Source organism: Ammospiza caudacuta, chromosome 25 (assembly GCF_027887145.1).
Source record: "Ammospiza caudacuta isolate bAmmCau1 chromosome 25, bAmmCau1.pri, whole genome shotgun sequence".
NCBI lineage: Eukaryota > Metazoa > Chordata > Aves > Passeriformes > Passerellidae > Ammospiza > Ammospiza caudacuta.
In genome coordinates, this window is record NC_080617.1 from 3344403 (window position 1) to 3367803 (window position 23401).

The following is a 23401-nucleotide window of genomic DNA, read 5'->3' on the forward strand; positions in this document are numbered from 1 at the left end:
ATCCAACAGGATCAGGCACTGTGCCACGGTGACTCCCCTGGATAGCTCAGGGTGAAGTTATCACAGTGGAGTTTCTTTTAGACTTGGTGGTCCCTGTAACTTAAATAGTTTCATTTTTTACTTGCAAATGGAACTTTTAAGTTTAGATATATGAGGTTCATCAAGACAGAAAGCTGGGGGGACTGGCATGTTCCACACACACTAATATTTTAGCTGCTGGGAGCTGCAGGTGAGAATTGAGTGCTGCTGAGAGCCAGAATAGGAATTCTCAGTGGACTTGGGTTGTTGCTCAAGCCCTTTAGTTCCTTGGGTTTATATCGAGTTTTATCTGAAAATTATTCACATACTCAGACATATTGTGGCTGTACTTTATGCAAGGTAAGGCCAGAGCTTTATTATTCTTATGTTTATTCTGGATTTTTGCACACACTCTAATGCAGTTCAACTCCAAGTCACATTCCTTTGCTGTTTGGGGGATCCAGGAAATATGCACTGAAATGAGAGCATGCACCTGGCTCAGTGTGTGCAGGACTGCAGCTACCTGGGGAGGTGGTGCCAGGTTGTTGGGGCAGGATGGTGCTGGATCAGTGCTGTGTTCCAGGGGGATGGGATGTTGGATCAGTGCTGTGTTCCAGGGAGATGGGATGGGGCTGGATCAGTGCTGTGTTCCAGGGGGATGGGATGTTGGATCAGTGCTGTGCTCCAGGGGGATGGGATGGGGCTGGATCAGTGCTGTGTTCCAGGGGGATGGGATGTTGGATCAGTGCTGTGCTCCAGGGGGATGGGATGGGGCTGGCTCAGTGCTGTGAGATGGGATGCTGGATGCACCAGACCCGTTTCAGGCAGATGCCCCACAATCTGAGTTCTGCTCTGCAGTGATTGCTTCTATCATGTCCCTGAGGTGCCAGCAGGCAGCTGCCCAGCTCACAGAGCCAGGCTTTAGAGTCTGCTCTGTTCCCTCCCCACTCCATCACATCCAGCTCAGACTGTTCCTTGTGTGGATTCACACCTGCTCCATGATCCAGCTGTGCTGCTCTGTGTTTAAGTTGCCATTGATGGTTCTGCTGTTGGGCATTTGTTCTGCTTCCCAGTGCTCCCACAATAACTCAGAATCTTCCTCTTTAGTCTGGTCTCTAAGATTTTCATTTCCCAGCCAGTTGCTTTCTGAAGGCAACTCTTTAGAGTAAGAGGACAAAAAAAAAAGTTGAGCAGGTTTCCTTCTTTTTCTTTTGGGTTTTTTTTTTTTTTGTTTTATTTCAGGGCAAGAGGGGTGGGTTGGGGGGGGGTTTAGGATTTTTTTTTGCAAGATTTTTCTTGACAAGGAAAACTTCACTGCTCGTTTTTTAAAGCTCTTCTCCTCTCAGACTCTGAACCAGCTCTTATTATTTCAGAGCTTAGGGGCCACAGCTGGCCACGAGGGGACAGGAACATCGAGGGGCTTTGTACAGACATTTGTACACTTGTGTAATATGTAATAGGCCTTTTCACACTTCTGTTGAGCTTTTTACCTGTAACCTTTACTATGTTGTAAATTAAATGCAGATTTTGCCAGGTTGGAGAGTGTAGTGTGTTCGTTGCAGTGTGTGCTGGTACAGCTGAGCCTGCCTGTGGTGCTGTGGCTCAGGGGAGGATCCTGCCCTGGCAAAGTGCCCTTTTCCCTGCAGGCCTTGGCCTTGGGCTGCCTCAGGCTGCAGCTCCTAAAGCTGCTCCAGCTGCTTTGCTTGTGAGCTGCTGTGCTGCCTCATGCTGCACTTGGGTACACAAGGACACTTGGCATTGGATTTTGAACAGTGGCTGCTTTTATTTGAGTCAAGTTTTATCTGGTTGTGGCATAATCCTCTTTGGAAGTTGTACTCAGAGCCCAGCTCTGCTGCTCCTCTGGCAGTGAGGCCTTGGGCAGCCTCAGGCACCATCCCCTGTCACTGATCTGCAGCCTGCCCTGGGCTGTCACCCCAGCCCAGCTCGCTTTGCTCAACAGCCACAGCCAGACTTCCTGAGTCACCAGCTGTGGCTTCCAGAAGTGTGTGCCACAATAAGGAATGCTGGCAGCAGCCTCTGGAACACGTGGCAGCTCCCTACCCTCACCCTTGCCAGTTCATGTCCACAGGGAGGCCTGGGCTTCATCTGATTTGTGAGGCTGCCCCAGCAGTCCCAGCAGAGGGGAGACACTCCTTGTTGCACAATAAGGCTCTCAAAAACATTGCTCTTCACACTTCTCTAGAAAATTTCAAATCAGCATCACAAGGCTTTTAGTAAACATTGACAATTTTGTCTTGCTTTCCAAGCAAGTTCTCAATGCCCAAACCACCAATTCCCATGCAGTGTAGTGTAATCTTGTGCCTTCCTTCTTTTCTCTTGCTCTTGCCATCACAGCACTTGCTGAGGATGGAGCAATCCTAAGAAAATGCAGAAAACCAAAAGCCAGACACTGCTGGCAGCAGAGGCAGAGCTGTTGGTTTTCACACACTCATCATACTTTGTAAAATCCATTTCCCTGATGGCACACAGGTGATCCACACGGCATTCCTGCTGGCACAGCTCCAGGTCATACCTGGCAGAGTTCAGCTCATAGTACAGCTGCAGGTACTGGGGGTCCCTGGAGATCTTCTCCAGCACTCTGTGCATGGAGCCTGCAGAGCCATCAGGGACCTGGAAGGCCTCTGTGAGCCTGTACTCCTCCTCCCACTGTGGGAACTCTGCTGAGCCCATCGTGTTGGCACGAGTCAGGTTCAAGTAGTAAGTCACCATATCCTGAGGGAGAGAAAAACAGAACTGGGGAGACACCAGGACAAGATTGGCCCTGGGTGAGACACTGGGTCAGGCTTGGCCCCCTCCCCAAGGGCCCAGCTGCCCTGGATGGGGCTTCCTACCCAGAGGGGCACCTGGGGACCCTCCAGAACCACCCCAAACAGAGCCTGTTCCCTAAGGGATAAAAGAAACAGGGTGGCTTTGCTCTGCTTGACTTTGACCTCCAAACACCAGAAGCTCTGAGCCTGGCCTGTTCAGACATCTGTCAGTTGCTATCAGCACTGCCCAGCAGCAGAAGCAAGAGATACCAGAGTGTTACTGAGCAGTGTTAGCTTCTCAACTGAACAAACAAGAATCAAGTTTTTCACAGCTGTTCTCAGCCTCTTGCCCTTTTTCCCTCTGCTTCACTGACTCCCCAGCCTTGCACAGCCTATGGTAGCATTCACTTCTATGCTATAAACACATAAACAGATCAACTATAGAGCTTCATCCAGTACAAAGGAGGGCACAAGCACCTGTCCTCCACCTCTGGGCAAACAAGAGATGGGAAACAGAAGCTGCCCCTACAATTCACCTCAATTCAGAGCGACACAAATAATTTTTCAGGTGGTTTAAATGTTTTGGAGGGGGTCTGACAAGTCTGTTATTACTCAAAGAGTACTTCTGTGATCCATATTATCTGAGGAGCAAAGCAAGTGTCAAATGAAACTCATTAAGGACATGAAGAACACCACAAAAACTGACCCTGCCCAGGGGAACTCATCCCAGCAGGACGCACTGGCTGCCAGGGCCAAGCTTTGACTCACTGATGCTCCAACTAAATCTTTGTGCCAGACATGAGGCTGAAATGTCCTGGGTCAGAGTCCTGTCCCACACACCACTCAGCCCCTGTGCCCTGAGAAGTCCTGAAAAGCCTGTTCTGACTACAGGGGGAATTAAAGTTGTGCCAGAGCTGCAGTGTGGTGCACACAGGGTCCCTTACCAAGACCTGCAGGGTGTCCTGATCATAGTGAACCACACGAATGGCAGGGTTGTTGGCTCCATTGCTCACTCCAGGCAATGTTGTTTTCCAGGGAGTCACTCCAGGGGCCAGGAACATGACATTGATTGGAGCACCTTCACAGAAATGCAAAGCAAGCTATGATGGAGACCATGGCTCATCCCACACCCTGTCCCCATCACAGATTGCACTGCTGACAGCACCTTTGTCCCCACTCCCTGTACCACCCCACACACACAGATTACAATGGAACAACACTGGGGACTGAGCACGGGGCTGCTGCAGCCAGCAATGGGCTCTCCAATGCAGTGAGGGTGGCCAGGGAACCACACTCAGCAAAGGTGTTCACCCACAGCACCCCACACACACACACAGATCAGCACTGCTCTCCAGCAATGCCCAAACCCCTCAGGAGAGAACAGGCAAGAAGCTGCCAGGCATTGAGGGGAAACAACAATATCTGAGGGTGAATAGGAGGGACAGGGGTAGAGATGAGAACCACTGCTGCCTTTTGTTGCCCAAAGCATGTCAGATGTTTTTCCTGGCTTCTTAGCTGCTTTCAGCCAACAGCCACTAAAAACTCTCATGGACAGTGACTCTGAGAGCTGTCAGAGCAGTCACACAAGCATTTGGGTGGCCAGAGCAGGTACCTGTGTGGCTGTAGAACATCCTAAAGCTGTCAGTGTGATGGTGCCCAAAGAACTGGGCAGCAATCACCCTGTGGTGCCTCTGCACAATGCCCAGGTAGCGCTGGTTGAAGTTCCTCCTGAACCAGGGCTTGCCCCGTGTCTTCTCAAAGAAGCCAGGAGGGACATGGCCCACAATGTAAACCTGCAGAAACAAAGCTGCCCTGAGCACAGAGCCCACACCAGCCACGGAGCACCAGCAGCCAGAGGAGCAGAGCAGGAGGAGCCTCCAGGCTGGGGAGAAGCCCAGGGTGTTGATTCAGTGTTTTTAATACCATTTCATCTGCTCTGGAGGCGTTGGTCAGAGTTTCTTCCAGCCACTGGAACTGCCCCCCAGGGTCCTCCTCAGCAGCTGTCTCATCGTTCTGGTCATAGTAGAGGTTGGTGTTGAGGACAACCACCCGTCCCCTCGTCCCTGGGCCGGGCAGCTTCTCACTGTAGAAAGCTCCTTAAAAATGCAACCAAAGGGGGAAGAGCTGGAGAACTGCTCACACTGGTGGCTGTGATCCCAGATCCCTTTATTTCCACCTCTCTCTGCTCTCCTCAGCAGCAGCCACAGCAGGGTCACTGCCTGGGACAGTGCCCTGAGCACTCCAGGATGGGGTTTGGAGTGACTCCTCCCTGTGTGTCTCTCCCAGTGAAGGGAGACCTGAATGGGCACAATGGGCAGCTCTGGAGAGCCCCAGCACCAGCTGCTGCCTTTAAAGATAATTTTCCTCCCTCTGCAGATCACCACTCTGTGTTCTTTCCAGTAACTTGACAATGGCAGAAGAGACTAAAGTAGAAAATAACTTCTCCTCTTGCAAGCAGAGCTCCAAGACAGAAACCAGCATTAAATTGGACCCTACCTCTGCAAATCCTCTATGAATGCTGCAGCTCTGAGCAGAGAAGCAAGGAAAATTGTTCATGGTATTCTCCTACCCCTCCTCATATCCCCAGCATGCTCTAAACACATGCCAGTGGTGCCAGACCTGTTCTGAAGAGAGGAAGGGAGGCATCACTCAGCCAGGGCTGCCACAGCTCTGCTGTTTGGTTGTAGATCCTGTGCTCCTTCCCAGGAAACTGATTCTTGGGGTGGAAGTCATGATTGCCCATGGCTGCATAGACCTTGGTACCTGTGGGCAGAGCCAAGGAGGCACAGGAGAGCTCAGGGCTGCAGGGGCACAGGGAGAGAGGTCCAAACAAGTCCCTTCTGTGCCCTTCCCTGTGCCAATCCTCTCATTTCTCCATCCCTGTTAATCCTTCCCATGAGTCTCTATGCCCCTCTCCCCTTCTCATCCCCTCAAATCCTACCTGGAAATGTCTCTCTTATCAGAGAAGTCAGATTTGCTATTATGTACAGAACCTTTTCTTCTCCCAGCTGCTCGTTGGGGACATGGGGAGTGTCATCTCTACAAAAAGAGAAGCAGCACAGTCACTGTCTGGGACTAACAGGGCCTGTGCTTGCAGCAATGAGCAAGGCAGAGAAACTTGCCAATTCCTCTCTGAGCCTCCTAGAAGAGAAAATTTAAGGTTTTGGGTGCAGAAGTCAGTGCTATGTTGCCTGGCCAAGATGCTGAGGGAGTTTCTAGAAATTGCTCACAGGGAAAATGAGCTCCACTCCAAACTTGAGTGTTCAGCAACACTCTCAGGGACTCACAGGGTGGGGTTGTTGGGTGTCTGTGCAGGGCCAGGATTGGAATCCATGATCCTTGTGGGTCCCTTCCAGCTGAGGATACTCTTTGATTCCAGGATTCACTTCACCTTAAAACCCTGTGCACCCTGCTTTGAGGTGTGGCACAGGCACTAAAGCTGCCTGCAAACACTGCAAGGGTCAGCACTTTGCAATCTGAGGGCATCTCATCTGCAATGGTGGAGCAGAGCTGTTTGCACACCATAAAACAAGGAAATGCCTCCAGTAAAGCAGCAGTCCAGGGCTGCTCCATGTCTGTGCTTGCATTAACATGCTTATGGCATTTGTGGATGATGCTGGGCTGTCCACTGGAGAGAAAGAACATTCAAAATCATGTCAGAGGACTGGGGAAAATTGCTTGAGGGAAAAAGAATACTCAAATTAAGTTCACAAGAACCAATAACTGTGTTTAAATAGGAACAGGCATCTGCAGGGACAGAAAATGAAAACATGGGACAGGCAACAGCCCTGCAAACTGGAACTGGAGATTACAGCAAGTTGAGGCTGCACTATCAGAAGAATCATATACACGATAACCATGCAGAATAAAGCTTTTACCATCTGTATGTGCTAGGGGCACAAAGGACAGGGGGATAGGACAGGGGACCCACCCCTGGAAACCACACCAGGAGAGAACATCCTCCACTGGGGAGGCTCCTCTGACTCCTAAAGCAGGACTGTCCCTTCCTGAGCCAGGTCTGCAGGTGCCTCATCGCAGCCAGAGAACTGCTGCAGGCTGGTTTACCGTGCTCTGTTCGCACTGCTCTGACCGGCAGGGCTGGATGCACGGACACACAGCCCCTTCCCCCGGGCACTCCGGGTGCTCGGACTCACCGTGGGATCACACAGAATGCACCAAGAATGGACAATGAGCTGGGATCCTTTTGTCACCTCGCTGCCACGAGTGTCTTGCCAGTGTCGAGCGCCCTCGCTGGGGCTGTGCTTTCTTCCAAACCCGTTTTGCATTACAAGGCATATTTGTGCCCTCTCCTTTCCAAAGCCCACGGAAAGAGCCCGGCCACCCACACCACGAGCCCGTACGGGCTGCACCGCCCTTGTCCCGCCCAGCCCCGGTGTCCCTCTCACCCGGTCCACAGCACGAAGTCGGGCGCGGGCAGGCGGGCGCGCATGGCCCGGGCGGCCGAGCGGAGCAGGCTCCAGGGCGCATCGCACACGTAGCTGCCCCACGGCCCGGCGGGCTCGGCCCGACCGCCGCCCGAGGGGCACGGCCGGCCCGCTGCCGCCGCCGCCTCGTACTCCGGGTCCCAGTGCAGGTCCGTGAGGTGCCAGAACCGCCCGGAGCCAGCACCCGTACCGGGCAGGGCCACGGCCAGCAGGCACAGCCAGAGCAGCACCAGGAGCTGGCCCGGGGGCGCCATGGCAGAGACCGCTGCCCTCACCTGGCCGCTGCCCTCACCTGTGCCCGGCCCTCCCCTGTGCCCGGCCCCGCCCCTGGGCCCGCCCCTCATGAATGCCAGGCCGGGCAGCGCCCGCTCTCAAAATGGCGGCGGCGGCTTCCCCGCGGCCTCTTCCTATTGGACAGAGCTGGAAGACGGAGAGACGCGATTGGCTGCCGGCCGGCAGAGCGGCCCGCGGGCTGCATGGCAGGCACCGCCGCCCTCACCTGGGCCCGACCCTCACCTGGGGTCGGCCCCGCCCCTGGGCCCCGCCAGCAGCTGCGACACGGTGCAGGGCACGATGTTCTGCGAGCGGCTCCGCTGCGAGGGCCGGAGGGGCCGTCAGAGCCGGCCCCTGGGCCCCGCCCCTTGGCTCCGCCCTTTCATCTATGCTAGGCTTGGCAGTGCCCGCTCTCAAAATGGCGGCGGCAGCTTCCGTGCGACCTCCTCCTATTGGACGGAGCCGGAAAGCGGAGGAACGCGATTGGCTGCGGGCCGGCAGAGCGGCGCTCCCGGATTGGGCGGCAGGCAGCAGCGCGCGGGCCGGCGCGCGGGTGGCGGCGGCAGTCCCGGAGCGGCGCCATGTGGAGCGGGCACGGTGCGCGGGGCCGGGGGCCGCGGGGCCGCTCCCCGTGATGGCGGCAGCGCTGGGGACGGGGGCTGTGTCCCCGCCACCGCGTCACGGTCCTTCTCTCTCCCCCCTTAGGGAACTTCGATGGCGGGTACGGCAGCATGGGCGGCGCGGGGCTCCCGGGCGGATACACGCAGTCCCCGGGCGGGTTCGGGTCGCCCGCCGGCGGCCAGGCGGAGAAGAAGCAGGTAGGGCGGGCGGGGGCCGCGGGTCGGGCCTGGGGCCGGGCCTGATCCGGCTCTGACGGCCCCTCCGGCCCTCGCAGCGGAGCCGCTCGCAGAACATCGTGCCCTGCACCGTGTCGCAGCTGCTGGCGGCCGAGCAGGTGGACGAGACCTTCCGAATCTGCGACGTGGAGATCTCGCAGGTGAGCACCGGAACGGCCCCGCGGGGCCCACCGGCACCGGCCCGAGTGTGACCCTTCCCCCTCCGCCGCAGGTCACCCTGGTGGGCATCGTGCGGCACGCCGAGAAGGCGCCCACCAACATCCTCTACAAGGTGGACGACATGACAGCAGCCCCCATGGACGTCAGGCAGTGGGTTGATACTGATGTAAGCGTTGGATTTGCTATCAGCAGGCTTCTTTAGCAGCTTTGGGGAGCAGTGGGGGGAGAAAAGCTTTTTCTTTTTCTCCCCACTTTGGGGAAAGTGGGTGGGGAATTATACAGTGTCTGGACTGGAAGGAACCTGTAAGGATCATTGATCAACTCAATTCTCAACTCCCTACTTCTCACGAAGCTTTTTGAGTATAGAAGGTGTGGCTTTTCTGGAAGGTATTTCAGGGATAACATGTCCCTGAAATCCAAAGGAGATGCTGCTGTAGCAGAGGTCCCTGGTGGTGTATATGACTGTCTGCCTGTTTAGTGTAGCTGAGTTCAGCTGAACAGTTTTGGGAGGGTAATCACTCAGGAAGTTCAGCTGATTTACTGCAAGTTTAGCGTGACGTAGGAATGCACATTGTTTGTCCTTGCTTGAGATGAGCCTGCTTTGCTAAGCTGCTTATTGTGACAATTGAGAAATGGAAACAGGAAACAGCAAACCTGTTGTTCCCTCTCTGTTAGGAGGCAGGAGGTGAGAATGTTGTGGTGCCTCCAGGAACTTATGTCAAAGTAGCTGGTCACCTTCGGTCCTTCCAGGTAAGGTAATGGTACCCGTGTGTGAGTCTTGCAGGACTCTTAGCACTTCCCGTAGCACATGTGGTGTAAATACTCAAATAATGGTGTATGTGCATTAAGGCAAGGTGCAGTTAATCCCCAGCTGGTTAGAGGAGTGATTCTGTCTCCATTGTCTTTCAGAATCACATCCCTCCCCATGGCTTGCTTGCTCCCAGTGGGATGGGGGGAATCAGGAGGGTCAAAGTGAGAAATGAGTTCAGATAAAAGCAGTTTAATAAGTAAAGCAAAACAAGGAATTCATTCCACACTTCCCATGGGCAAGCAGGTGTGCCTCTTCCTCCTTCTTTGATCAGTTTTGTAACTGAGCATGATGACACTGGCTGGTGTGGGTTCTCCTGTGGGGCATGGGAGTCCCAGCTGTTTCCCCTCACAGCTCCTTGTCCCTCCCAGTTTAATACTGGTGGAGCTGTGTGAGGAGCAGGAAAGCCCTTGGCCCTGTGCAAGGGTTGGTGAGCAATGACTAAAAACCAGCCCGTGCTACTGTACCCCAGCCAAAAGCGGCACAAGATGTAGCTCAGAAGGTTTAGGATGAGCTGCATGCACAGAAGTTCTCTCCCCACTGCTGTCCCACACTCCTGGAGGAAATGGCTGGGTTGCCTGTTAGGCATCTTCATGTTCTTGTGCTGTAAATTGCTTCCTTTGTTTTGTGTTTGTTTGTGGTTTTTTTTTTTCCTCTGAAAGAATAAGAAGAGCTTGGTAGCATTTAAGATCATGCCTCTGGAAAATATGAATGAGTTCACCACACACATACTGGAAATTGTCAATGCACACATGATCCTCAGAAAAAATCTCATGGTATGTACAAAGACCCTGATTCCATCATGGCCCTTCCTGGGTGAGTGGTGATCTCCCAAAGAGGGACCTTTCACTGGGAAAATTCCCTCATTGTGGGGCTGGAGAGTTTAAAGCTGGGCAACACTGAAGGTGTAACGGGAGTCCTGGCTTCCTTGGAGAGAGATTGTATTGCAATCTGCTTCCATAAGAAGCTATTTTTACTTACTGGCTTAGAAATAACAGTGAGTCTTTAACTCTGCAGGCTTGGGCAGCCTGGCTAACCACAGCACTTTTATTCTCCTAATTCCAGTCAGCATCAAGAGTGCCACAGTCGTTTTCCTCCGCTGGCATCAGTGACATGGGGGGCTATGGAGGAGGTGGCAGCCTGCCAGTGAACGGGCTCACAGCACACCAGAGCCAGGTGGGTGCCAGCAGCTCCTCTGGGAGCACAGCACTGCCACCAGAGCTCCTCTGATGTGAGCTGCTGTGCTTCTTGCTCATCCAGGTGCTGAACTTGATCAAAAGCTGCCATGTCCCAGAGGGGATGAGTCTGCAAGACTTGAAGCTCCAGCTCCACGGTTTGAGTATGTCAACCATCAAGTAAGTGTGTAGAAATGAAGGATGCTGTGGGAATCCAGGCAGTCCTTCCAGAGGCAGAGAGAACAGTGGACAAGCCCTGACACTCACCTGTGAGTCAGGGTGGGTAATTCAGGTGATCCCAGCAGCACAGGAGCCAGAGCTTTTGAAAGATTCACTGTCCTGAGTGAGCTGTTACCAGTTGCTTTGCTCCTTGTTTTCAAAACAAGCTGTTTATCAGTTCAATGGCAATGTATTGCAGTCCCTCAGTAGCATTTCTCCTGTTCAAAGTCTACCTTGCTCTTTGAACACTGATAAAAATCTAGGAACAGTTTGTTCTATTCTACTTCACTGTCTCTTATAACATCTTCTTGAGACTTCCAAAAGTTGTCATTACCTTCTATGACCTTTGTGTGTTCTGTCCCCTCTGGAGCAGGGGACAGAACAGTGCCCCTGTTCATTACCCTTCTGGTTGGTACTGCTTAGGAAGAGCAGAGTGGTGACTCAAGCAGAGTCTGAGCTTCAGGGGGAGCACATTGCCATAGCTTTGGAGAAACTTCTTGTGTCACTTACACTGCCCACAGGACAGAGACACCAAGAGCTTCCCTGGGCAGCTGCCAGGAGGGAACTGTGGGGATGGGGTCTGTAAATGGGAATTCTGGAAATCAGAAAGGTGGTGACTTACCTCCCTTTGCTAACTAATTGCAAATTAGTTACTAGGTGTGGGGTTTTTCTTCAAGGCAAGCTGTGGAGTTCCTCAGCAGCGAGGGACACATCTACTCCACGGTGGATGATGATCACTACAAGTCAACAGATGCTGAGTAAAGTTCCTTCCTCTGCCTTTAGTTCCAAGCAAATGTTTGTCCATATTTCAAGATCCCTTGCTGAGCTCTGTTACATGAAGGTGAGCTTTGCTCTTTGTGGCAAGTCCTGGTTATGGGTGAATGCCAGCTCCTTGGAATTCAAGGATGAGCAGGACGTCTGTGATTGTGGTAATTGGACCTGATTCTATGCTGTGACCATGTGACTGAAAGTATAAACAGACATGGGAAAACTGAACTCAAAGCTTCAGAGCTTTCACTTTGTTTTGGCTCCTTAGAGAGTGCCTGGTAGAAAGAAGAGCCTCTTTATTATTTGTCTTTTATTTCTAGAGCTGTTTCTCCTAACTCAGCTTCCATTCCATTTTCTTCACAAAGTGGGTAGCCAAGAGTAATCTTCCACTGATGTACAGCAATCATGAGAAGATATTTTTATTTTTTAGTTTGTGCATTTAAGTCTATATTTGTACTAGAGCTGATCTTGTTAACTAGAGCTTTTGAACTTTTCCAATAAAATGTTAACTTGGGGCACCTTGCATTGTTTGTGACTCTAGAGGCTTCTCTGCCTTGAAGAAGAAAACTGCTTGACAAAACCTGGGGATAAAAGCACAGCTCATATTTTCAGTTTAACAATTGTTATTTTTTCCTTAGCTTTTTACTTTTGAAGGTTCAAACTGAAGTGAATGTCTGGCCAGTGAGAAATTAAATAATTGTAGAAGACAACACGTATCAGTGTTTCAAAGAGGGCCAGAACCATTTCTGCCACCAGAAGAGCTGCTCTGCTCTGCAGTGCAGTGCTGACCTGTCCTTTTACTGCAGCTTGATAAATGCCCAGGGACATGGAGCCTGCTGGAACAGCAGTGTGTGCACATAGGGCACAGTTCAGAGGGCTCACAGTCTGGTGAGCTTTGGGTGTTCAGGAGCTCCAAGGATAGGGCAGAGTTTCTGTTGCCTAGGTCTCACAAAGGGACTGGCAAAGGCAGTTTCTTGAGGCCACATCCATGGGGCTGGCAGGGAGACCCAGGGGCTCTGCTCTATTCTGCCAGGAGTTCTTGCTGCTGCCAATCCCAATATCCTGCTTGGGTTCAGTGGCCCAGCTGCAGCCCGTGGTGCACCTCTGTGGCTGAATCATGCAGCAGGTGTGTAACAGGTGAACCTTTGGCTACGGCATTCAGCATACATAGAAGCCAAAAGTAGTGTAATTTCCTTTTTGTAGGAGGTGTGCTGGTTAGGAAGAAAATCCCTGAGGGATTTTGGAAGTGAAGATGAATGGAATTGCTTATCAGGAGAGCAGTTGTGCAATTGGATAAAGGGCTGGGGACAGGACTGCTACGGCGGCGGGAACGGAGCTGGGGCGGTCACACAACCCGGGGCGGACACACGGCCCGAGGTGGGGCTGCCCGGGGGGGACACGGCCCGGGGCTGCCGGTCCGGGGCGGATACACGGACCGGGAGGATCTGCCCGCCACGGTCACAGCCCAGAGTGGGGCTGCCGGTCCCACACCCCGAGGCCGTCCCACGGCCCGGGGCGGAGCTGCCCGGGGCGGTCCCACGGCCCGGGGCTGCCGATCTGGGGCGGTTCCACAGCCCGGGGCAGAGCTGCCGATCCGGGGCGGTCCCACAGCCTGAGGTGGAGCTGTCGGTCCCACAGCCCGGGACGGACACACAGCTCAGGGCGTTCACAGCCCGGGTGGAGCTGTCCGGGGCGGTCACACAGCCCGGGGTAGAGCTGCCGATCCGGGGCGGTCCCGCAGCCCAGGGCGGTCCCACAGCCCGGGGCGGGCCCCGTCCCGGGGTGAGTCCGGCCCGTGCCGGCGCCGCCACCGCCGGTTCCGGGCCGGGCTGCGGGACCCCGATGTCTCCCCGAACAGCCCCGCCGCGCTTCGGGCCGCTGCAGTTGGCGCTGGCGGCGGCGGGCACGGCGGCGGCCACCCTGGACGTGTTCATGGACGGCTGGGTGGCGGCGCAGTACGCGCGGCACGGCCACCCCGGCTGGGCCGCGCTGTCGCTGGCGCTGCTCGCCGCCGCCTCAGCCGCCGCCCAGGCCTGCAGCTGGCTCTGGCTGCGCTCCGACCCGCCCGCCCTGCGCCCCGCCGTGCCCGTGCTGCTGCTCGCCGCCCTGCACCTCCTACAGCTCGGCTTCTTCTTCAGGTACGGCAGCCCCGCACCGAGTTTCCCGCCCGCCGCCGGACTCCGCTCCGCCCCGGCCCCTCCCGGCAGCCGGGGATGGGGGTGAGCGGAGCCTCGGCTGTCGGCAGGGCCAGCAGGCTCCAGCACTGAGCCCGGGCCGGAGCCGGATGAGGAGTGTCGGTGGAGCGAGGGAAGTTTCCCTCGGGCTCTGCTCTGTGTCCCGGGGCTGGTACCGCTGCCCTCCGGACAAACGGAGCAGCGCCCCGAAACCTCGTCACGGCCTCGGCACTTGAGGGGAGCAGCGAGGCCGAGCCGGGATAGGGAATAATCCAAGGAGATCGATCATCTTTTTTTCACACTTGCATCGTGTGACTGCTGTGGTGTGTGATTTGGGCAGGGGGAAGGAGGGGTTTGGACACAAATCAGTGGGTTTGTGGCCCTGTCAGGGTTTTTTTGCCCTGTCAGGAGTTTGCTGAGCAAATTCAGGGCAGCGTGGGGACCAAGGTGTGCCCTGCGTGCCCCTCACCACAGACTGGTCCCCACAGGTGCCTCTATGCTCTGAAGGTGGGCTGGAGGGTGTGCTGGGCCAGGGCAGAGGAGGAGGATGAGCAGAGACACCTAGCCTTCATCTCGCACGACATCAGCATGCTGCGTCTCTTCGAGACCTTCCTGGAGAACACGCCGCAGCTCACCCTGCTCCTCTACATTGTCCTGCGGACCAACAAGGCTGAGATCTCCCAAGGTGAGGGACTGGGGCCAAGGGGGTACAGGCTTGGGTCTGGCGGATCAGAGAGGCTTGTCCAAGGGCTGGAGGACCCAGCAAAACAGCTGCAGAGTCATTCTGCTGCTGTGTCACTCCTTCCTTTGACGTGTCACACTATAGGGTAGACCCCTGTCCTACACTCACATGCCCCAATGAACCATGCTGGGCTTGGGGTGGGGGTTTTAAGCTGTGGGACCACTGTGGTCATTCTCTTATCTGCCCCAGGAGAGGCTGAGGGTCAGGTGAGGAATCAGGCACATTCTGGGGAGTAGGGAGGTGCTGATGTTGGTAGGGGTGAAGCACACACTGAGCAGGGGCTGTGGTGCCCTTCCCAGGGTGGGGAGCAGGTGTCACTGCAGGGAAATGGGGAGCCCAACGGGAGAGCCAGCACTCACCTGCCTGTGTGGGCTGAAGGCTTCCATGCCTGTCAGATGGGCTCTGAAGAGCTGTTCAATCCCAGCATTTCTTCCTCATCTTCTGAGCAAGGCCAGGCACCAGTGTCCTTGTCCTCAGGGAGAGCAGAATGCCAGGGGACAGATGCAGGTGCTGATGCTCTGACCTTGGCAGCAGCTGCTTTATGAGCTGGGGGAAAACTCATTTTAGCAGTGGTGGGCAGGGAGAAGAGGTTTGAGCCTCCTCCCTTGAGCTGGGCCACCCCTTGGTCCCCCCTCAGCATTTTCACTGTGGTGATGTTCACAGGGGTCCCAGGACGAGGGAGGGATGAGAATCTTGACTCCATGTTGCAGAAGGCTGATTTATTATTTTAGCATATATATTATATTAAAAGAAAAGGGTATACTAAAACTGTACTAAAAGAATGGAAGAAAGGATTTCATCAGAAGGTGGGAAGGGAAGGGAAGGGAAGGGAAGGGAAGGGAAGGGAAGGGAAGGGAAGGGAAGGGAAGGGAAGGGAAGGGAAGGGAAGGATCTTGTGACTGACCAGAGAGTCCAAGACAGCTGACTGTGATTGGCCATTAATTAAAAACAGCCACATGAGACCAATCAAAGATGCCCCTGTTGATTTCACAGCAGTACATAATTATTATTTACATTTAGTTTCTGAAGTCTCTCAGCTTCTCAGGAGAAAAAATCCTAGCAAAGGATTTTTCAGAAAATGTATCTGTGACATTTTCGCCTGTGTGTTCACAGGCCTGGGGATGGTCACGGCGTTCCTGTGTGTGTCCTGGTCTCTGCTGGATTACCACCAGTCCCTGCGCTCCTTCCTGCAGGACAAGTACGAGCTGAGCCGGAGCTCCTCCATCGTTTACTTCCTCTGGAACCTCTTCCTCATCTGCCCCCGCATCCTGGCGCTGGCGCTCTTCGCCCTGCTCTGGCCCTACGGCATGGCTGTGCACTTCTCCCTGCTGTGGCTGGCCATGTTCCTGTGGGTCAGCCTGCAGGGCACAGACTTCATGGAGTCACCGGGCTCTGAGCAGCTTTACCGGGCCATGGTGGCCGTGATCCTCTACTTCAGCTGGTTCAACGTGGCGCAGGGCAGGACGCTGCACCGCAGCATCATCTACCACGGCTTCATGCTGGTGGACAGCACCCTGCTGGGCCTGGCCTGGCTCTGGGGCCGGGCTCCTGAGGAGGAGGAGGAGCACTCATACCTCATCCCCGTGGTGTCTGCAGCCCTGCCCTGCTACCTGCTGGGGCTGGGGCTCAGGGTCACCTACTACAAGTGGCTGCACCCCAACGTGCGGGTGCGGCGGGAGGGCAGATACGATGAGGTGGATGCCAATGGAGGGGGTGATGGGGTGGAGTTTCGCTCGTTTTTGGAACCAGACCTGGTCAACAGGCGGATGCAGTGGCTGGCCCAGAGCCACTTCTCCTTGTCCCAGCCAGAACAGCAGCACTTCCTGAATGGAGATGCTGCTGTGGAGTCTACTGTGTGAGGGCAGCTCCTCTAAAGGGACATGAGGGGGGAGGTGGACATGTTGGTGTGCCCCTGGTTGTGCCCCCAGGCTGTTGTTTTGGACAGCTGGAGGGAGCTGGCAGAGACCAGGGGTGGTGTGCAAACACCCAGTGAGTCCCATGGCACTCAGCATGGCTCCCATGGCTGTACCCTCGGGGAAAGCCACAGTGTGGGGGTTCAGCACATTGTAGCATCTGGCTGCACTGCTCTGTCTAGTTTTCTTGTTATTTATTTGTAGCTTTTTCAAAAAAAAAAAGAAAAATGAAAACAAGAGCACTGGTTTATTTTCTCTGTGCCTCTCCTATGCCTGCTCCTGCCAGTGCTGTGCTGGGATATGGGTGGTGGGGCAGGGAGCATCTGTTTCTTCCATGGTTGTGGCTATCTGACCTTTCTGTTTCCAGCCAGGCTTTTCCTCCTTGTGTTATTTTAGGCTTTAAGGTCAAAGCTCACCTGTTATCAGTGTGCTCAGGGAGGGATGGGGAAGGAGGGCTGTGCTGGGAGGAGTGGCTGCAGGGTGGCTCAGAGCTTGGACACCTCATGCTGCCCTGGCTGCCGTTCCCACCACCACAGCCTGGGCAGGGCTCCCAAGGCCACAGCATTGCTCAGCCATTGGTGGCTGTTGGTGTGGTCAGTGTGCTCAGCAGTGGGCTCAGTGTGTGCCAGCTCCTGGGCACAGACACCCAGCACTCCCCAGCTGGGGCTGCCTCCACCCAGCTCAGTGCCCAAACCCAGAGCAGCCCCTGCCCTTTGCTGTTGCCCAGCTGGCAGCTGGGGCACATCCTGCCTGCCCACAGCACCTTTGGCTCCTTCCCCCATCTCCATCACATCCCTCCCAGGAGGAAACTCCATACCAGGGAAGGCATCTGGATGCAGCTGGAGGAGCAGCTGAAGGCATCTGCTCACAGCTGTTTCACAGCTGCTCCTGTGAGCAGCTCAGCCTGCCCAAGGCCAGCAGCACAGGGTGGGAGAGGGGCGTTGCCTTGTGCAAATGAAAATGGGAAGGGAATGTTTTGTGCAGGAAAACACCTCAGCAGGGCCCAGGAGCACGTCCTGCCCCACTGGCTCCCCAGCACTCCCCAGGATCATGGGGGCTCTGGTGGCTGCACTGTGGCCTGTGGCACCCTGAGTGCTCCTGGTGCTGCCAGACCTGGTTTGAGCTGTCACAGGGGCAGAGAACAGGCTGAAGCACTGACTATAGAAAATAAAGACTTTATTTATTTTTCCAGTTCACAGGACAGTTCCCATCACAGACCATGAACAGGCAAAGGCCCCACAGGCAGCAGCACCTGAGCTCACCCTCACAGCAGAGCAACAGAGGTGCTGTGGGCTCCAGGGTCCTACTGCTTCCCACCAGGGCCAGCACAGACATCTCCCCAAGGGCTCTTGGAGGCAACAAATATTAGTGGATGAGGTGGTTTTTAAAGCCTCTGTGGCTGTGTTGAAGCTGAAGGGGAAGCCAGCAGCACCCAGGTGAGCTCAGGTGCTCTGAGCCTGCAGGCTCACTGTCCTTCAGGTGTTCAGGTTTGCTCTCCCATTACCCCCGACCTGACTGTAGCTGAACTGGTGACAGAGACAGGAGAAAATCAATGCTTGGACAGAGATGCTGTTCTTGCCTCAAAAGAGACAGGAAAAGGATTAAATTCAGCCAGTAGAGGAAAAAATAAAATAGCCAGGTCACCCCTTTATTAACAAACACAGAAATGTACCATCAACCTCCTGTTATAAAAGTACTTTACATACATTCAAGGAAACATCATATAAATACCAGTATGAAATGTCAGTGGCTGCGAGTTCCACACTCAGCTAAAATTTTAGCAACATCTTAAAATTTCCTTAAAACATTTGAAGTAAACAAACACAAAGCACAGCCAGCTGCCAGGCAGCTCAGGCCTGCAGGTGCAGCACCTGCTGCCAGTGCCTGGGCAAACCCAGCCCCTCTCCAGCACAGCTCTGCTTCCCATGGCAGCAAAGCTCATGGGCTGCTCGGCTGTGCTGGTGGTGGGAGGTTAAGGCACAGGTTTTAATCCCAAATTCAGCCAGCTGGAGTATGAGATATGCTCCCAACAGGCTGCTGCACAGGCTGGGACAGCTCCCCAACCTGCTTACAGGAGACCTTTGGATGGGCTGAGGGATGTTCAGCATCAGCACAGACCCTTCTGTGACTGAGTCCTGATCCTCTGGTGACATTCCCAGCCCTGGCAGCAATGAAGCTGCTCCTCAGCACAGCTCTGGCACTTCACAGGGACCCCAGAGGAACTGGAGCTGCCTCAGCTGCCTTGAACAGGTGCAAACACACCTTGGCTCTCCACTTGGTGCAGACAGAGAACACCCCTGGGTGCTGCTCCCCTTCCCAAACTGCTGAGCACTCCCAGCACAGCCTGTTTGCCCCCTGGGCAGCCCAGCCCCCTCTGCTGAGCTGCCCAGTGACACCCAGAGCAGATCCCTCAGATTTTCCTCATGGATGAGCAGCTCCCACACAGACAGCATGTTCCTGCTGCAGAGCTCCTGGGGAAATACACACACCCTGTATCCACCTGGCAAGGAGCTGAACAGAAAACAGATCGCTCCTGACTCCAGTGACCACCCTGGAGAAAGAGAATCGCCTTTGATTCCAATTTAATTAATCTAAAAAACCCAAAAAACAAACCCAAAGGGAAAGTGGAGCTGGTTCCATGTGAAATAAACCTCCCAGGTCCAGTTCCTGAGCACGAGGTATCCAAACCCTGGCTCCAGGCACCTTCTGCCCCGTGGGCACTGGAGCTGGCCCAGGATGCCCCCAGGGCACAGCAGAGTCTGTGCAGAGCTGGCCCAGCAGCTCCCTCTGCACTGATGGAAATTAACCCTCGGTAATTAAAGCCATGAAAGGAATGCAGCAAACACACCCTGCCTGTGTGGGCACAGCAGATGGGTCAGTGTCCTCCTGCAGTGACAGACCTCCAGCCCAGTCTCCCAATGACTGATGACCACGATCTGGAGGGGTCAGGTCTGGCTCTGCAGGAGCAGCAGCAGCAGATTCTGGGGCACAGCACACTCCTGTCCTCAGGGCTGATCTGGTGCCATCAGAGTAGATGGGGGAGACCCCCAAACACAGCCTGAGCTGGCACAAAACCAGCCCAGCCCTTGCTGGCTGTTCCTGCCCAGGGCAGCTCCAGGTCACTGACTCCAGCCTCTGCTCTTGGACAGCTGCAGAAAAATCAGCATCACCATCACCATCCCTCCCAAGTGCTCCATGCTGCCAAGTCACAGTGTCTTAGAAAATTAAGTCCCTCTTAACAAGGCATTTTGTTTGTCACTATGTAGTTAGGCTAATGCAAAGAATATAAGAAAATTGAATCTGATTCTACTCAAAGGAACTTACAAATAGGGTCAGGAACACGGAGGTGAAGGTTATACCACAGCCAGAGCCTTCTCTGCAACATTCATGAGGATTTAGGAATTAGATTATTCCTAGTCCAGGTGAGGACTCTGTTCACATCTGAGCAGTCTGCACCAGTCTGCTGTACCTGATGTTCACAGGCAATTTCATTTTTCTTTGCAGGGAACATCTGTGGGATCTACAGTCCAAAGGCTGAAATCCAGTGATCTCCTGCTGGCTAAAATGGCTTCTGCACACACTGACTAGAAGCCACTGGGATCAATTCAGAACACCAACACTTGCCTCTACAAGGAACCACATATTCCAGAAGCATTCCCTTACCTTTATATTTTCCAGTAATCCCACACTGAGGAAATAACATAAGGACATTGTAATAAATTAACTGTTTTGAACACCCAGGGAAGGAGACAGGACACATTTTACAGCAATAGAGGTATTTTTGACATTTTCATTAATATTTCCTATGAAAAAAACCCACAGCTCTTCAGCTTTGCAAAACAAGGGAGGTTTAAGCTCTGCCATCAGAGTTTTCCTATAAAAATAAATTTTTGCGTTTACTTGGGTTCTACAACTAAGCTGAATAGAAAGAAGAAGGCTCTTACACATAAATCTGCTGTTTTATGGCCCCTCCCTCTGGAGGCCAGAGGCATTCAGCTGGCTCTGTAAGTCCCTTCTGCACACAAGCTCTAGCTCTGCTGAGTCTAGGGCTTCCTCACAGGACACCTTGCACTTGGCAGGGCCTGTGCTCCCAAGAACAACCTGCTGTCATATTCCACTGTACAGTTTGCATTAGGTATGTTTTCTTCATCAAGCTGAAAGGTGAGTCCCCAAACATGTGAGATTTCTGTCCCCCAGGAATGGAGAGGGCTGGCAGGAGCTGCAGTTGTGTCTTTGCTCCAGCTTCTTACAGGAAGTCCAACTCAAGGGCTTGGTGAAGGGACACGAGGTCAGCGTGGTTTGTGATCCTCCAGAATGGCATGTTGTGCTGTGAAGAGAGAGGACAGCCAGGTTCATGCAGGGATTCCCAGCTGAGGTGGAAGCATGCAGGGCTGTGCAGTGTGGTGGTTCTGAGCTCACCACTCTCAGGACACACCTCAGCCACGTGCACATCTGGATCTGGAGCCACAGCTGTGTGTGACAGGCACCAGCACTGACTGTCAGCTGCTCACCATGGAAACCTTGGCTGTGAGCTGCTGCTGCAGCCAGGAATGCCTGTGCAGGGCTGACAGCTCTGGCACAGGGCACAAGGTGTGAAGCCTGCAGAGTCAAGGTCCTGACAGTCATCTTTGCACTCACTACTAATTAACACAACTGAACAACCCATTCAGGCCTGTCCAAACCAATCAATCTCTTTGCTCCTTGTTTGTGATCAGCCTAATGGCAGGTGCTGTACTGATCTGCTGCTGTTCCTGAGCCCTGACTCCTCCACACTCCTGAGGAACTGCAACATCCTGACAGTCACAGGCTATGATCAGCATACAGAACCACAGAATCATCAAAGGTGGAAGGGACATCCAAAATTGTCACCATGATACTTTCTGAAAAATGCTTTTTGCCCAGGATTTTCTCCTGGGAAACTGAGAGGCCTCAGAAAAGAATGAAAACAATAATTATCTGATTGCTTGGGAATGTGATCTGGAGATCATTTACCAACAGGTGCACCTTTGATTGGTTCCATGTGAATTGTTTTTAATTAATGACCAATCACCAGCTGTGTCAGACTCTGAGGAGTCAGTCATGAGTTAAGCCTTCTGATGTATCCCTCCTCTTTCCTTGGTATAGGAATGGAATGGAATGGAATGGAATGGAATGGAATGGAATGGAATGGAATGGAATGGAATGGAATGGAATGGAATGGAATGGAATGGAATGGAATGGAATGGAATAGAATAGAATAGAATAGAATAGAATAGAATAGAATAGAATAGAATAGAATAGAATAGAATAGAATAGAATAGAATAGAATATCAGCCTTCTGAGAACATGCAGTCAAATTCTCATCTCTCACCTCGTCCTGGGGACCTCACAACACCACACAAGATCACTGAGTCCAACATGCTACATCTAACATGCTATACAAAGACACTGCTGACAGGAACAGTGTCATATGCAATCCTAAACAGTAAAAGAGAAACTTTAAACACTCAGGAGCCAGAAAACTGCCCATCATGACACAATGAAAGATCTCTTGCATCAAAGGCAAACTTTGCTCCTGGCTGCCCTGGCCTGAGGAGCTCAGCTTAGGAGGAGAGTCCTTGCAGGGAAGCCTGGCAGGAGTTCCCTTTGCACTGCCCCAGCTCTGCAGTCACACTGTCACACCCACCTGCTTGGCTGCCACCTCCTCGTCACGGCCGTCTCCGATCACCACGTACGTCACCTTCTTCCCAAACCGTGACACAATCCTCTCAAAGCAGCTCTCCTTACCTGCCAAAGACAATCCTCCTGTAGGGAACCTCAGGCACACAGAAACAGAGCCTCAACAGCTCCCTTCCTCCCAGTGCAGAAACACTTCTGGTCTTACTGGGCAGGGACAGCACCCAGTTCAGCTCCCGAGGCCACATGGGGCTCCTCAGCTGCAGAAATGGCATTTCCCCTTGTCCAGATCCCAGCTAACCCTCAGCAGATGGCACCATGCCAGACTTGGCACACTCCCTTACCTATTTTTGTAGCACTATAAATATTTTCAATGGGAAACACCTCGCCCAATCCGTACAGAAGAACTTTGGCAAGAGCTGGCATCAGCTGGGTGGTTGTGATCAGGATGTTCTCACAGTTTTTTCTGAAAAAAGAAAAACACACTTGTAACAGCACATCTACAGGCAGGGGTGCCAGGACTGCTCCAGGCAGTCTGATCAGCTCCCCAGGTGCCAGGTGCTTTGCTGTCCTGCTTTCAGGAGGCATTTTAGGACAAGGTTTTGCAATTTTTGCTTGTTTGCTCCTGGCTCCTGTCAGAAAAACCATTTGGTGAGCGTGGGGACCTTGCTAATTACAGGTGTTGCAGCAGAGACACAGGTGAACTTCTTGCCCTCAGACAGGGGCAGTGCCCAGCACAGTGCTGCACCTCAGGGCCAGAAAGGGCTGAGAAAGCCTCACATGCACTTGCAGGTTCCATACCTGGACTGGATGAGCAGCAGGGATTTTAATGCAGTTTCCAGCCAGGAATCTGTCAGCACTTCTATGTCAGTCCTCAGTCTCTGCAGAGCTTCCCTCTTCTGTGGGCTGAGCAGGCCTGCAAGGTGAGGAACACGTGTTTGCCTGGCAAGTGTGACACAGGCAGGGCTCTGCAATAAATAACACGACTGCCTGCAACAGATAACTGCCTGCTCTGCAATAAATAACACAACTGAAGCCTCTGGGAGCTGGACTGTCTCAAAGCAATGAAAGAAACCAGCTCCCAGTGACACGAATGAGCCCAGAACTGACTTATCTGCAATTATTTCAGAGCATTTTTCAGGACACAGACAAAGGCATTTCTCTTGTACAAAGCACTTGCAGCAGCAGGGGTCCAAGGCCACAGAGCAGGGGAAGGAAATCCTACAGTTTCCCTCTCTGACTTTCTGCTTTTCAAGGACCTTTTCCACTTTAAGCCCTTATATATATCTTTTATTTTTTAACTACCCCCCTTATTTTATTCCCATGCTTGTAATTGCTTTTAGATATAATTTTCTTCAAGCCTCCAGTTTTGAATTAAAAGCAGACAGAAGTGGAGACTATTTCTGGGAGCCTGCACATCTCTCCAA

At 53.5% G+C, this 23401-nt stretch overlaps 5 protein-coding genes across 7 annotated transcripts in view; 2 read left to right on the forward strand and 3 right to left on the reverse strand.

Moving 5' to 3' along the window:
- Positions 1 to 1935: 1935 nt before the first annotated feature.
- Positions 1936 to 5899, reverse strand: LOC131568018 (acid sphingomyelinase-like phosphodiesterase 3b). Its single transcript, XM_058819857.1, has 6 exons — positions 5728 to 5899; positions 5406 to 5549; positions 4710 to 4882; positions 4399 to 4579; positions 3731 to 3864; positions 1936 to 2751 (listed from the first exon to the last, which is right to left on the reverse strand). The coding sequence occupies exons 2-6, from the start codon at positions 5527 to 5529 to the stop codon at positions 2368 to 2370; spliced, it is 996 nt and encodes a 331-aa protein (XP_058675840.1). The 5' UTR covers positions 5530 to 5549; positions 5728 to 5899; the 3' UTR covers positions 1936 to 2367.
- Positions 5526 to 7485, reverse strand: LOC131567857 (acid sphingomyelinase-like phosphodiesterase 3b). The gene is made up of 2 exons (XM_058819619.1): positions 7193 to 7485; positions 5526 to 5825 (listed from the first exon to the last, which is right to left on the reverse strand). Exons 1-2 carry the CDS (start codon positions 7483 to 7485, stop codon positions 5717 to 5719), a joined length of 402 nt encoding a protein of 133 aa, XP_058675602.1. The 3' UTR covers positions 5526 to 5716.
- Positions 7486 to 8068: 583 nt separating this feature from the next.
- On the forward strand, positions 8069 to 12013 carry RPA2 (replication protein A2). Of its 2 annotated transcripts, none has more exons than XM_058819798.1 (9): positions 8069 to 8101; positions 8210 to 8322; positions 8400 to 8501; positions 8573 to 8686; positions 9196 to 9270; positions 9991 to 10104; positions 10394 to 10504; positions 10589 to 10683; positions 11400 to 12013. In XM_058819798.1, exons 1-9 carry the CDS (start codon positions 8086 to 8088, stop codon positions 11482 to 11484), a joined length of 825 nt encoding a protein of 274 aa, XP_058675781.1. In that variant the 5' UTR covers positions 8069 to 8085; the 3' UTR covers positions 11485 to 12013. The 2 variants fall into 2 exon arrangements, with proteins under 2 accessions (XP_058675781.1, XP_058675782.1); XM_058819799.1 differs by having other exon boundaries at positions 8085 to 8101; positions 8609 to 8686.
- A 1319-nt stretch (positions 12014 to 13332) lies between these two features.
- Positions 13333 to 16514, forward strand: XKR8 (XK related 8). Its single transcript, XM_058819863.1, has 3 exons — positions 13333 to 13628; positions 14153 to 14349; positions 15520 to 16514. Exons 1-3 carry the CDS (start codon positions 13333 to 13335, stop codon positions 16263 to 16265), a joined length of 1239 nt encoding a protein of 412 aa, XP_058675846.1. The 3' UTR covers positions 16266 to 16514.
- Positions 16515 to 17478: 964 nt separating this feature from the next.
- EYA3 (EYA transcriptional coactivator and phosphatase 3) overlaps positions 17479 to 23401 on the reverse strand; it is a 42494-nt gene continuing 36571 nt past the window's right edge. For both annotated transcript variants that reach the window (XM_058819617.1, XM_058819616.1), the window contains 4 exons: positions 22776 to 22890; positions 22319 to 22440; positions 21985 to 22085; positions 17479 to 20646 (listed from right to left, as the gene is read on the reverse strand). In XM_058819617.1, coding sequence (XP_058675600.1) covers positions 20566 to 20646; positions 21985 to 22085; positions 22319 to 22440; positions 22776 to 22890 — 419 coding nt within the window. In that variant the 3' untranslated portion in view covers positions 17479 to 20565. The remainder of the gene's footprint in view (positions 20647 to 21984; positions 22086 to 22318; positions 22441 to 22775; positions 22891 to 23401) is intronic.

What these genes read in the sequence shown, in the direction of transcription:
- RPA2 (XM_058819798.1), top strand. An exon ending in GGCAGTGGGTTGATACTGAT is followed by an intron (nt 8,687 to 9,195) that starts GTAAGCGTTGGA and finishes CCTCTCTGTTAG; the next exon opens with GAGGCAGGAGGTGAGAATGT. An exon ending in TCACAGCACACCAGAGCCAG is followed by an intron (nt 10,505 to 10,588) that starts GTGGGTGCCAGC and finishes TTGCTCATCCAG; the next exon opens with GTGCTGAACTTGATCAAAAG.
- LOC131567857 (XM_058819619.1), bottom strand. Translation starts at nt 7,485, where the DNA reads ATGGCGCCCCCGGGCCAGCTCCTGGTGCTGCTCTGGCTGTGCCTGCTG. An exon ending in GACTTCGTGCTGTGGACCGG is followed by an intron (nt 5,826 to 7,192) that starts GTGAGAGGGACA and finishes CTCTTTTTGTAG; the next exon opens with AGATGACACTCCCCATGTCC.
- LOC131568018 (XM_058819857.1), bottom strand. Translation starts at nt 5,529, where the DNA reads ATGGGCAATCATGACTTCCACCCCAAGAATCAGTTTCCTGGGAAGGAG. An exon ending in CCTTCCTCTCTTCAGAACAG is followed by an intron (nt 4,883 to 5,405) that starts GTCTGGCACCAC and finishes TGCATTTTTAAG; the next exon opens with GAGCTTTCTACAGTGAGAAG. An exon ending in GATGTTCTACAGCCACACAG is followed by an intron (nt 3,865 to 4,398) that starts GTACCTGCTCTG and finishes ATTTCTGTGAAG; the next exon opens with GTGCTCCAATCAATGTCATG.
- XKR8 (XM_058819863.1), top strand. Translation starts at nt 13,333, where the DNA reads ATGTCTCCCCGAACAGCCCCGCCGCGCTTCGGGCCGCTGCAGTTGGCG. An exon ending in CAGCTCGGCTTCTTCTTCAG is followed by an intron (nt 13,629 to 14,152) that starts GTACGGCAGCCC and finishes TGGTCCCCACAG; the next exon opens with GTGCCTCTATGCTCTGAAGG. An exon ending in CAAGGCTGAGATCTCCCAAG is followed by an intron (nt 14,350 to 15,519) that starts GTGAGGGACTGG and finishes GTGTGTTCACAG; the next exon opens with GCCTGGGGATGGTCACGGCG.